General features: G+C 42.1%; 1 protein-coding gene across 1 annotated transcript in view; it reads left to right on the forward strand.

The window, feature by feature from the left end:
- Window positions 1-5,180: 5,180 nt before the first annotated feature.
- The window catches only part of raly (RALY heterogeneous nuclear ribonucleoprotein), a gene marked incomplete at its 5' end in the record, with an annotated part of 18,013 nt that continues 9,372 nt past the window's right edge, over window positions 5,181-13,821 (forward strand). Inside the window, 4 exons of the mRNA XM_079297232.1 lie at window positions 5,181-5,436; window positions 11,171-11,243; window positions 12,391-12,438; window positions 13,359-13,522. Coding sequence (XP_079153358.1) covers window positions 5,181-5,436; window positions 11,171-11,243; window positions 12,391-12,438; window positions 13,359-13,522 — 541 coding nt within the window. The remainder of the gene's footprint in view (window positions 5,437-11,170; window positions 11,244-12,390; window positions 12,439-13,358; window positions 13,523-13,821) is intronic.

The following is a 13,821-nucleotide window of genomic DNA, read 5'->3' on the forward strand; positions in this document are numbered from 1 at the left end:
GTACTTTCATTGCCTCAACATAACCAAGTACTTTCGTAGTTATTTTAAGATGTTTTTTACTGAACCTAACCAAGTAGTTGACATTAGTCACGACGTCTGAAGTCCAGTTGCAGTCTCAACCAATAATAATCCGTTATTCCATATTGTACCGGAGAAGATAAACAAACACATCAGGTTCATTAATGTGCAAGACATGCTATCCCGCTCAGGAACCTGATTACATATCCCAAATATTTTCCAATGAAATGTTGTTTATTGCACTCGTCAACATGTAATGTTGTGATATGTATTACTATCATGGTGAACATGTTTTCCTTCAACCTGCTTACTTCACCTCTGTCAGTGGTTTTCAACATTTCCCCCAATGCCATTTCACATGATGAATGAAGTAGGCCTTCACTTGCTGCATGCATCTAAGGATTACAGGTGAGAGTGATATTAAATATCAGTTCACACTTTTTAGAAATGGCAACAAGGCAAAGGTTTTTGACAAAGTGAGTCAAAGCTGCATTTCTCTGGAGCCCAAAAATGAAGATTATTCTGCAGTGTGATATTGTAGCAGAGTACTTGGTAGCTGACAGGAATCCAAACTAACCGCTGGAAATATCTCCAAACGCAATGTGCAATTCAATGCAAAACCGGCACAAATCAGAATTGTTGATCTTGTGATGTTGAATCCAGGGAGCCCACTTCAATCTGCAGGCCTTTGAAATATTAAACCCCGGCTTCAGCAGTGTGCCATATGTAGTAAGCAGGAAATAAAGAAGCAAAAAAGTACATAGTTGGATAAATTAAACATGGGCATCCTAAAAATAATGATGACAGAGAGATGCAACCATAGAACGGGGAGCAAGCAGAACACAGGAAGCTGCGTTTGCAGCCAAATATCTCCACTGGATGAATATGTAACACCAGTAAAGGATATGAGCCTTGGTGAGATGTTGCCTCTTGGACACAATCTTTCAAAGGCAACATTTTTGTAGATTTACAATCGATAATATAATTCACAGACAAGAGCCCATTTTTATGCCTGTTTTACCTCCAGAACAGACGGATTTAAGTGACGTTTTCTCGTCTCTTCTTCTGTGTTGCTGCATTTCAGTGTTCTTCATAATCTGTGTGACATTCACCCAGAAAGGTGACGTGCCGGGCACAATTTTTTTTTAGTTCAGCAGATGTTTTACGAGGAACGCAAGCAACACACTTTCAAGGTTGAAGTTCTTTATAATCAGATGCACACGTATGACAGTGAAGCAGTCGTTGGCAATGACCTCGAGGATCTCGAGCTCCCGCCAACAATGATCATTAAATATCAGCCTCGTTCTCAGGTCGTCAAATACCGACGTTTTGTCACGGCCCTCGATGTCTGATAACGAGGTACGAGGCATGGAGGGTTAAAAAAGGAGATGTCGCTTCTCATACCATTGGGGTGCAACACATGCGCAGTAAAATGTAGTCTGCACTTGCCGGAAGGCTCACCAGCCAAAAAATCTTTTCTGAATGTCCTGACCAAATGTTAAACTGTACAAATGAATTCTTGTTTTAATCACGATATGCAATGCTAACTTTGTCAATGTGTTCAAGTGGGGGGGGGGGGTGAGTCGAAATTGTGATGCTTCCAACGGCGCCTGAAGCCTTTGTATAATCTGTATAATCACGGTCCCCTATGGCGTTAACTCTAATTGATAATCTTACAGACAAAATCGCAGACACAAGCTGCGATATGAGGCTCTGCCTTAATTAAAAACCCAGGAAATAAAGCTCATTTGAGGGCTAAGTTTGGCTCATGAGGCTGCTCTTCTTGAAGCTGGACTCAAGAGGTAGAAATGTTATTGGATGCGAGCTCAATGATCATCTCACACACACACACACACACACACACACACACACAGGAATAAGTGGGGACCACAACTATGTGTAGTGTGATTTCATTTATCTGTGCTAGACAAGGCACTTCAACTGGGTGTTGGTGATTTGCTCAAAGGCAACTCGGCAGCAAGGACACGGAGGAGTACTTGGTTTTGCCCAGACTTAGGGTATCAGGTCAGGTCCAAATGTTCAGGCCGACCGGCAGTGTGAACTGTACACAAAGTGAAAAAGGGTACACTTTCTGACAGACATCAAGAATCCGCAACACTGGAGCCTGGAGCGTGCCGCCGGATTAATTGCAGAATATTACAGTTTAATTACGATCACTGAAAAAACTGATACAATTTAAAAAGGCTGTTATAATTCTATTAATGACATTTGCATTTTAATTCAACATTAAACAATACAAATCAAAAACAGATCATTTAATTTGCCAGTTAACAATTCCATTTCCTTATTCTTTCAATGATTAATTAAAGGAATCACAAAATAAATCTTAAATTTAGCTTTTAAATTGTATTTATGGTTTACTATTATGTCCCTTCATTCATTCACATTATCTTTAAGTGTAATTGTAGTAACTATATTTCCAAGGAAGACGGAAGTCTTAATGGTAATTATGGATAAAGATATGACGATTATACGAAGCTCATTTCACTTTAAAAGCTGGAATGTATATTGCCACCACAAAGTAGGCGATCTGATTCATTTATAGGGCTTACAAGCTTTATCCTGCTTTATGTTAATGTATGCATGTGTCATCAAACCATGAAGCCCAGAAGGAGGAAGCTTTTAAAGCTAATTTGCTTTTGGAGCATGAGATCATTGGGTTTTAATGAACATTTTGGTCCAACGTTAGTGCAGAGGCACAGGAAGTCTTTCACTGTTTCCATCAAAGGCTCTGTGTGGTTATTACTGCGCTCCCTATTCATTCGGTGGCGTGTATTCTCTTTGAGTAGCCTCTTATGCTAATGCTAGGCCCGCACATGAAGCAGGAGAGAGAGAGAGAGAGAGAGAGAGAGAGAGAGAGAGAGAGAGAGAGAGAGAGAGCAGCCAAGCACAGCAATGCAGCAATGCTGTGTCGACACAGCGAAGGTCTGCAAGTCATTTCCAATAGAAGCCAGTGACATGAAACTACAAGATGACGGCCGACACTTGACTTGCTATGAATCTCTCAACTTGTTTTCAGCGTTTCAATGGCGCGTTTTGTTTCGCCCTGTTCCGGTTCATCTAAGAAGAATTCTCAATGATATTTGATGACATTACTACGTCAGAGAGCGCTCGAGCAACACTTTAAGGGCGACTTTACGACAATGTAGACGGGCAAGCCTGGCGCTCGTAACGTGAACGTAGTTTAGGAAAGACGGCCAAAGGTGTGAGGACAGAAACTTGTCCAGATCCAAGTCAAATAAAGGGACATCTGATCCAACAATGAGGACATTTTTCCCTCATCCACCCTGTTCTCATGGGAAGGTGTGGACTCAACATTTTAAGGACATTCCATGTGTCATGACAACTCATTTTAGTGTGTCCTTATGCCTCGTTACCTTAAAAATGGCCGCAGTTTATTTTAGGCAACAAAACACTTGAACTGTTTAGGAATAACATCCTGGTTGGGCTTAAAATAAGTACATTAACTTAGTAAAACATAAACAAGGAAATCCGTCAGAAACATCACATCAAAATAACTCAATAACACTCTGGGACGTGAACACGTGGTTCAAAGTCCTGTGTTCTCGTCTTTTTTGTCTGTCTATGAGGCTGACGACTCCTGTTCCGATGGGCTGATAACATTTGAAGCGGGGCCTCTTCACAAAATCTCAAATCAGTCAATCTTTGATGGAAAAGTCACTGTGATCACAAGTAGATATTGCATGACTTGAAGGGGTCACAAGACAAAAGGTTCGGAACCAATGATGTGGGCTCATGTCAATTAACATGGATTCACCCAGTGGATTTTAATGAGTCTCAAATATTTGACCAGAGGGTACACAAGCCATTTACTAAGAAATACAAGTACAACAACTGAACCCTTTTAGAGGCTCAAATGTCCTTTAACTGCCTCGTTTTTATTTTTCTCTTTTGTCATCTTTCAAAGCCCTCCACATCTTTTAAAACCCACGCCTGTCCCCTGATCCCTACTCCTCTCTCATCACTCTTGCTCTTGCTGTCCAACCCTTCATCGCCTCTTGCTGTCCAATCCTTCATCACCTCTTGCTGTCCAACCCTTCATCACCTCTTGTCTCGTTCCTTACTTTCAGCTTTCCTTTCCTCCTCTCCTCCCCCCCATCTTACCCTCTCCCTCTGTCTCCTCAGCTTGTGTTCATTAGGCAGGTTGATGGATTTGAATTGGCACACAGCGAGGATGGAGATGAAAACTACATTTGGTTTTCAAATCCTGCGCTGTGATCGATTGAGCTCGTCTCATGCGATGAAGCAGCAGTGTTTTCTGATCAGAGCAAACTTGTCGGTTGTTGTTTTTCCTTCCCCTCTTGCTTTAATGGAAAGAGATATTTGGATTTGACTGGTGCTTTCCTTTCAATTGAAGTGCTTATTTATACCGGGTTTAGTGATCAGAGTCGCACCGGTTGAGTGTAATGAAGACATTGTGAATCGTCCCTATTTAAGGGGAATACTATTTCAATGATTCTACCTCACTTATTAGACTTACCCGCTTTAAACGTCATAGAATTCATCGTCTGCTCTTCATTCATGAATGTTTAAAACATGTTCCAGGGTTGTACCGGCGATTATATTTGTATGTGTACAAAAACAATCTGCTGCTTGATTGAGTAGTTCTTGAGTACAGCTCAGGCGTGTGTTTTGAAAGCTAAAGATTTGCAGGATTCTGTTGCAGTAGATTGGGAAGACAGTTTAACACAGCAGAACCTCGTGAGTGAACTTTACGTGGTCATACAATTGTAAAAGAAACTCTCCAAGACTGCCTCACAGGGAGGCCACACACCCACACTGCAACTTCTCATTTCTTCTCATGTTCTTGCAAAAGCATGGCTTGTATGTATATGCACCAAGGTCTCTCCGTCTGTGTGAAAATGAATGAACAATGAGTTTGCTCTGTAAAGAAAGTCATCTACTGTCATTTGTTGTGTTGACAGTAATTTGCTGACTCGTGCTTTCCCAGCTGGTTTGGTGATTTGTGTTCTGTTCTGAGTCTCAAATGTCTCAGTGTTTGCAGCTGTGCTAACCCCAAGTATCTGTTCTCTTGTATACTCTTCAGATCCCCACTTCTCTGAATCTCTCCCTCCCGATACATCCATTCGTCAGTCGCCTCTTTCGCCCGTCTCTCCAGCATGTCGCTGAAGGTCCAGACCAGCAATGTGACCAACAAGACAGATCCAAAGTCGATCAACTCCCGGGTATTCATCGGCAATCTCAACACAGCGGTGGTGAAGAAGTCGGACGTGGAGAGCATCTTCTCCAAGTATGGCCGGGTCTTGGGATGCTCCGTGCACAAAGGCTACGCCTTCATCCAGTACGCCAGCGAGAGGCACGCCAGGGGGGCCGTGATCGGGGAGAACGGCAGGGTGCTGGCCGGACAGACGCTGGGTGAGTCCCCCACGTGACACTCTGGGAATTATCAGACTGTTCTCATCCACTGTTAAAGCTATGAAAAGCCAGGAAGCACAGGCCGATCGCCAAGGAAGTCAAAGTATAGAGAGCAACAAAGTTGACATGCGGAGCGGGTTGGGTTTGATGGACGAGTCAAACGAACACAGGACTTTCACCCAGGAGACGGTTGATCGTGTCCTGTGTGAGACCAAGTTGACATTGATTTATTTTACCTTACTTTTGTTGTGTAACTCATGTAACTCCACCTGCATAAGCATGCACTTTTACTTATCAAACATATTAACCCAAACCACAATCCTTTATTTCACTGAACCAAGTGGCTTTGTTGTTCTGCACTGCAGTGGCTTGCACAGACACAACAACCGCTCGCTTTGCTATACATTCGTAGGAGAATGCACCATATAAGAAATAGCTTTTGTTCAATGTCATACGAACTGTTGTACGAGGAAACATTGTAATTACAGCTCTACTTACAAAGCATGAAACGAAAAGTGTGATTGCCAAAGTGGGTGCGCTTTTTTCAAGTTTGACTGATTTACCCTCAAATTATTTCAGATGAGGTTATTCTACCTGCAGATGGAAATATTTTCAACATGGAAATTGGAGTGCATATTATGACGTTCAAATGCTTTCAGTGGTGGTTTGCTCCATTTTTCAAAACTATGTATGTCCTGTTTCGGAAAAACAAATCTGTAGACAACAAAAAATGGTATTTAATTAAAAAGAAGTATATTTCCAGGGCTCCAAAGGTTTTAAAATGTCAAAACTCAGAAAATGTCTTCTTACGAAGATGCCAATTTCTAAATGTAACTGTTTGTGAAATGGTGAAATAGCCTTTGCACTCTAGTTTCAATTAATTGATTCATCAGTTAATTCATTTGTTAATTACTAAATTAAGTAAGTCTACAGAATGTCAGAAAATAGTGGAAAATATCCTGACCTCTTTGAATCGCATGTTTTATTTGACTGTAGTCCAAACCCAAAGACGTTTGAGCGAATGTTCGTCATTTTGGTTTCATAAAAGACTTAAACAACTCATCAAAAATGCCGTTGAAATATTGTGAATCAATTGACTTCTACTTTCAGCATTACCCTTGGGTACTGTGTTTGAGTTACACTTTTCACACTTGCTTGTTGAAACACTGCAGGCTACAGGAATCCCAGCGATATAGCTGAACCTTTCTCTTCGCACTTGAAGTTGTCAGGACTGTCCCCTCGGGGGTCAGCAGGTTGAGATGTCATCTTTTGAAAGCATGAGAGCAAAAGCCCCAGAATGTCTCTGGTGTTTCATCAGAAAACAAATTCAACTTTGACGCTAAATAAATAGGCTGTAAGGAGTCATAAAATACACATCTGTCAAACTCAAAAACAAGGATTCAAGGATCATTTATTGTCATCATGCAACACAGGGATGCATTCTATTTCTATTCTATTTCGATATGTGTTTTAATTAAATGTTTTCTGAGGGGCCTTAGCAGTTAAAATGATGCTGCTTCGAGCTCGTGTTAAGTATTAGGAAGTTAAACAGGTCATCATTTTCTCTCTAATATCTATTTTATGTGAAAACACCTTCAAATGTATTCGTTCAAGTTTCTTCCCAGAAACTACATTTTACAAGATTACATTTGAACACATCATGCATGATAACGTTCTAATTTACCTTCATCCCATCCTCGTGTTTACTGTGTGGAGCTTGAAAGCACCATAATGTAACTGAATGCTTCTTAGCCGTTAGCTCTGTTATCAGCAGGGAGCGACCCGGCGCTGCCGGCAGAAGAGCCAGTTCCTGTTCTTACTCTGAGCAGCGTGCATGGGAATGAATTACAGTATCATAGGTCTAGTTGCTCCAAATGTTGCTATGCTGTCAGACTGTGCTGCCAACTGCTAACAGCTGACACACAACGTGAACGAGCTTTTCTTCTGCTGATGTAGGCAAGGAGTCAGCGTTAGACATTTGTTCACGCAATACCCTTAATTACAGCATTTAACTGCTTATGCAAACTTCAATTTGGAGAAAATGCTTCTAGTGACAGTTGTGGATTTTGTGCAATAAAGGGAATAAATACAGCAATGATTCCTATATGTTTAATGTTTATCATTGTGCTGAATGTTCTACTAGTAAAGACCACCAATAGCATTGGTTTTTTGTGACTTGTTTGTCATACGCTGGTCACGTGACTTGATGGTCACTCAAGTCAATGTCGACGCCATCTTTTTCTGAACCTACTGCAGTGTTTTTTGCCGACACATGATGTTAAGACGGAAGTGTATTTTGAAAAGACACAATGCGTGTTACAAGTGGAATCTGACACACCGTCCCAGACACGAGCAAAGGCCAGAGGAGGACGTAGAGCCTCGTAGTTTGAAGCTAAGGCGCGCTGTTCAAGCTGGAGTATTCAGATGCCCTTTGTGGACGAAGCCACTGAAGTAAAGGAAGGAAAAAAAACAGGTTGAAGATCATTTATAAAACTCTTTGTGTCTGTTCAACAGTTCTTTGGATGTTTTCCAGGCAGGGGTTTTCGTCCACACCACAGCACCGTGACTTCTCTAACACGGAGAGCGGAAACGCTTCAGTACATGTTTAATGCTGCTTTCAACACGGTCAACCACAATATAATACTACGCAGACTTGAATGTGCAGTTGGACTTTCTGGCAAAGTGCAAAACTGGTTTGAACCATTTTTGAAGGACCACACTGAGTGGATCGGTAATATAATATCCGTTTGTGGAACAAGTACCATGTGGAATGTCCCGAGGGTCGGCTCTCTGGCCTCTTCTCTCCAGCTGACTTACTGCCCTGTGGGTTTGTTTTGTTCAACACACTATTCGGGTTCATTGGTGTTGCTTCCACCCAGCACATGTGGGTGGGAAGTTCAAACCGCTCTGTGCCCACACAAAGAAACAACCATCCATACCCACCCATTCTTTAACCCCATCATCCTGTTAGGATCGCTGGGGGCTGGAGCCTATCCCAGCATGCATTGGGTTAGGGGAGGTGAACACCATGACAGCTCAACAGTCCATCGTAGGGAAAGCTTGTCTTTCCAGTTCACTGCATGCTTTTGGGGAGAATACGATCTGTACGATCTGAATGTCTGTACCTCCTGAAATTCCTTAAAACATAAAGCAGGATGAACTTCATGTGTTTGAAAAGTGTCGGAAGATCAAGGGAAGGAACGAGTGGAGATGATAAAAGGATGGATGGATGGACGGATGGACGGATGAGCAGGGAAAAGTGAGTTTTCAGCAGCCAGAAGCTGAAGATTCAAGCCTGTTAACTTCACCGTGAAGGGGAGTGTGTTTGTGTGTGTGTGTGTGTGTGTGTGTGTGTGTGTCTGCGTGTGTGTGTGTGTGTGTGTGTGTTTGAGGCAGTGATCCAGAACCCTGACCGCAGCCAGGTATGGAAATGGCAGAAATCCAGTTGTTTGCAAGGACACACAAACGCATCTTCATCCAACCCAAGCTGTTATTGACCTCCCCTTCATGACCTCGGCAAAAAATGCAAGCGCACACATGGACACACACACACACACACACACACACACACAGACCACCTGCCAATCCATACGCCTCAGTGCTTTTTATTCCGTCTCCTGCCGGGTCTTGTTCTTCAAAGTGGAAGTCCCTGAACGCAACACAAACATACTTTATCGACCCAATGCTTGTCTGAGCAAAAAGTAATTTCAGTATTTCCAAAAACAAATCACGTTCTTTTGCTGATGAAAACAATTTGGTTCAGTAAAAGATTGTGGTTTGGGTTAAAATAAGTACGATTGCTGTGTAACATCATTAGCGTAGCCTACTTTGCTACATGATGTAAGTCAAGTCCTTTATAAGGTGGATACTCTGAGCGTCTGGGCTTCCATTGTACTTACTTGAAAGCCAGATGCGTCTCATACAAACGCTCGATGATGCCTTGTGCGTCAGATGCAAAGGGCAGGGACAAGACATCGGCATTTGAAGTTGATCGATAATTGGCGGCTGTGATGCAGCTACAATCGTACAAAGGACTTTAAAATATTATAAACAAAATTAACATTGCAAATGTTTCACATGGAAGTAAATGAAGTCGATGTGAATGTAAAGATAACTCCATGCCCACAGACTGATTTAGAGCTGTTTTTGATGACGTTTAAGGCATTGTGTGTCCTGACTTGAGACCCTACTTGAAATTGGTCTTATTTTACCAATCTGACTCAGCCCGATGTCCTCGGACAGGAAGCGACTCTCTGTTCCAAAGACCCAATTCATCCGTCGTTTTGTTCTTCTGTGCGTCTTGGATCGTTGTGACGGTCCCGGGGATCACACGTTTACTGTGTTGCACTTCAGTATTTAGCTTTTTCTCACCTCTTTTATGTGAAGCACTTTCTTGGAACTTCTAGTGGTTTGAGGTGCCAAACAATCATCATTATCATATTACTTTTATTGTTTGTCATGTGTTGCTTGCCAACCAAAAACACAAAGGTAGTGATTATGTGATAAAAAGGTGAAACGTGTCTCATAATATCAACTGGAAGTCATTCCAGTGAAAAGAAACACACGTGGGTTTGATATTACCCGGAGAGCTAAGAAGAGAGGGAGTATGGCAGTGAGACATGTAAAGAGTCGGGTAGTTAAGTGGCACGGAGAAAAAAGACAGATTTAATATGATCCGCAAAGCAAAACCCACACGAACTGCAGTGGGGCAGAGAGCATCACTTAGCAGCCCCTTAGCTGTCATAGCTTTAGCCTACACTACACACACACACACACACCCACACACACACACACACACACAGAGCCTTGTGGGAAATGTCCCCTGTATTACTCTGTGTGTGTCTGTGTGTATGTGTGTGCATGTATTCCTCATGTTGTGGGGACACTGCTCACACAGTGACATTGTGGGGACTCGCAATGCACATGAATCATTATATTTTAGGGTGAACACTTAGTTGAAGGTTAGGTGAAGGCTCAGGCAACGGTGAGGTTTAGTTGTATGTTAAGGTCAGGGTTAGTTTTAGGCCAGAAGCGTTTATGACTGGAGTTGTTAAGTGTGATGGAAACACGACTGATTGAAATCCTGATTTGTGCCATATAGAAAATGTGTGTGTGTGTTTCTCTGTACATCCATCTTTGTGAGGACACTTATTAACATAACGCATATCCCAGCACCTTATCCTAACCTTAACCATCACAACTAGGTTTTTTTCAAGTCTCTTATTTAACCTGCAGCAACATGATCAATGAATTCATACACATTCTGTGTAATCTCTGTCAGTAATGCAGGGCATGAACTGTTAATGTGGAATCTCTTATTTACTTGAGTGCAGGATTTTTAAAATGTTTTTTGACCACAATTAACAGATTAAAGTCTCAAACAGAAGAGCTGGAAATCAGATTTCTTACTTTCCGTCTGATTACTTATGAATGGAAAGTTGTCAATATGGGAGCTACACTGACTGACTGTAGAGACGATGTTGTAAAATGGCTCAACAGCGCCCTCTACTGGAGATCACAAGGCGACACACCTTCCACCAGATTATAAAGTTATCCTCTCTCCACTTATTTTTCACCACTGCTTTCTTTCGTTCAGTGCTCAAACATATCTTTCACTAAATGTTTTTGAGCTTGAAGGAACCTTTGATCTCTTTTATTGAGTGGTTAACGACGTGTTGGGCACGTCAAAAATGAAACGCTGCTCTTCTGTTTCCCTCTGCTATTTGTTTTCCAGATGTCAACATGGCTGGAGAGCCGAGGCCCAACAGACCCAAAATCCTGAAGCGATCAGCCGCTTCTCTCTACAGGTACACTCTGAAAGTGATTACCAGCACAACAATAACCAATTCAAAGGATTAAAGAGTCGACGTGAAAAGAAATCCGCAAAAATCGGACATACTGTCCCTCTACAACAAAACCCTTAAAGTCTAAATACTCATGACAGCCGTTGTTCGTGGAGGGCTGAGGTGTTAAAAATAGAAGCCTGAGACGTCTTCAGGGTGTCGTTTCACACCTCCAGGTCTCGGCCTTCTCCTTCTTCAGGGTGTTGTTATCCAGTGTAGGCGGTTTTAAAACCTTGGCCCTCTTCAACTAAAGTGGTTTGTATCTCAGTCCCACAAGATCAGCTGCGTTTGTTTGTTTTTGCGGTCTACACATCTGTGGGTAAAATAGTCTCTTGTTGGCCTTCTAATACAAGCTTTGAAAAAGCACCTGAGCTTCTTCAGAACACTGAACCCATGTATTAAAGAGGTGTGATGTGTCGCGCTGCTTGAAACAGCTGCTAAACCTGAACAAAAACAATTCAGTCTCAGACTTAGAGTTTGTCTCCTTCGATGCTTTGCGGACTCTTTCAGGAGATTTGACAAAGGGAATATTATTGTTCCATTCCTGAGGTTTAACGGTCACATGAATGGGTCAAGGTGTTCCTTAAATATTGCGTTCTTGAGAATGGGACGGACATTAAATGATGAATACTGTTCATCATATAAGTGACAAATACAGTTTCAGCAAAAGGCAGTATTTATGTCTTATTAAGGTGTATCTTATGTATTGTTGTTTTATAGTTTTATTCTTGTTTTGAGGAACCTCTGACTTTGTTGTTTCCGCCAAAATCCTCTATCCAGGACGATTGTAAAATCTGTCCATAAACATTACACGTAACATACATATTTCACGAGAATTCAATTAGTCTTGCCGGGTTTTGTTTTTGTTCATATTTCGTCTCTCTTTCGGTCTCTTGGGGTAAGATGAAATGGTTTCTTTTTGGTCTCACACACAGTTTGTAATTACTGCCTTTTTTTATGCATTTTTAATTGGTCCGTGCAACCATAAACCCCAGAATGCTTTCTGTTCCCATGTGTTGTTTTAAACGTGGTGTCATGCTGGTGTTACTGAGCCTACTGTGTGACATTTGTTTTTGCACTATCACTGTGTGCTATTCTGCTTCTTCCCCAGTGGCTACGAGTTTGACTACGACTTCTACAGAGAAGACTTCTATGACCGGTAAGAGAACGGATGGTTCCCGGGGTTCTTCCAGCATTCTCCTCCGTTTCAGTGCCAGCAGGCAATATCCACACATGATTGATCTGATGCGAGCAAATCTTAGAATTCAGGTTAGAGAAATGCAGGAAATGACCGTTGTCTTGTTCTACCACTTAAACGCTTTGAATGTGAAGCTGCAGCAGCACCACATTTAGCATAAGCAGTGGGTTAACGCAGTATTTATTTCTGGGAATGTCGTTTTCAGATACCCAGTTCGTAATACTGCAAATATCGAAATATTGCAATACTTTTGTCACTGGGCCATAAGCTCAATCACCATTGACTCACTTAGCAATGGATAGTGACGTAAAAGACATTGATTTAAATGAAAATCATTTTATTAAAATTCAATTAGTACTTTAAAACGCAATCCACCCATCAGCTCAAACCCCACACTCGTTCTTTTTCCTGCTCTATGAAACAATTCATCTTATTAAAGAAAGAACAGAAGGCGGAAGAAGATCAAGGAAATAGATGAACGGTTCTTTTGGGAAACACTGTGGAGTCGCATGGAATGGGGCACCAGCTACCTTTTTGCAGGTGTGTGTGTGTGTGTGTGTGTGTGTGTGTGTGTGTGTGTGTGTGTGTGTGTGTGTGTGTGTGTGTGTGTGTGTGTGTGTGTGTGTGTGTGTGAGTGTGTGTGTGTGCCCTGGTTGAGGGCTCTGTCACTTGAACATAAACAAATGTTGTTTTGGGAGCATTTGCTGAAAAGTGCTTTACAAGTCCATTTACAACTTACCAAACACCCTCTCCTCATCATCTGACCGCTCCTCTTTCAACCTCCCCCCTTGCTTTCCTCCTTTCCAACTCTCTCCTCCCTTCTTTCTTTCCTTTCTCTTTGCCTCCCTCCTTCCCGTCTCCCCTCTCCTCGCTCTCTTCAGGTTGTTTGAGTACCACGGCAGGGTGTCTCCGGTCCCTCGGGTGGTGCCCGTCAAACGCCCGCGGGTAGCAGTGCCTCTGGTACGACGGGTCAAATCCTTGCCTGTCAAACTGCTGGCGCGCAACGCCTCCGTCCTCCCCACCAGCAACAGCAGCAAACAGAGATGTAAGTCTGCGACTCTATTCACTCGTTCTGACATCGGTAGTAGCTGTTGTTAAACAATAGTATTTTGTTACAAATTACGTTCGATTTTTATCGGCCCTATCAAATACAAATGACAAAATACTCAAAAGTAATTGAAATAGGTATTTCAAATACAAGTAATAGAAATACTGCCCATCTCTGCCGGTGTTAATATTAATGAAACCATTATGATTGGTTGTGAGGCTTGACAGCAGCAAACTTTGTATTTACGCAGTATAATCCTTTTTGTCGAGTCATCCTGCCATGTACCACTGTAACTC

Source organism: Melanostigma gelatinosum, assembly GCF_949748355.1.
Source record: "Melanostigma gelatinosum genome assembly, chromosome: 3".
Classification (NCBI taxonomy): Eukaryota; Metazoa; Chordata; class Actinopteri; order Perciformes; family Zoarcidae; genus Melanostigma; species Melanostigma gelatinosum.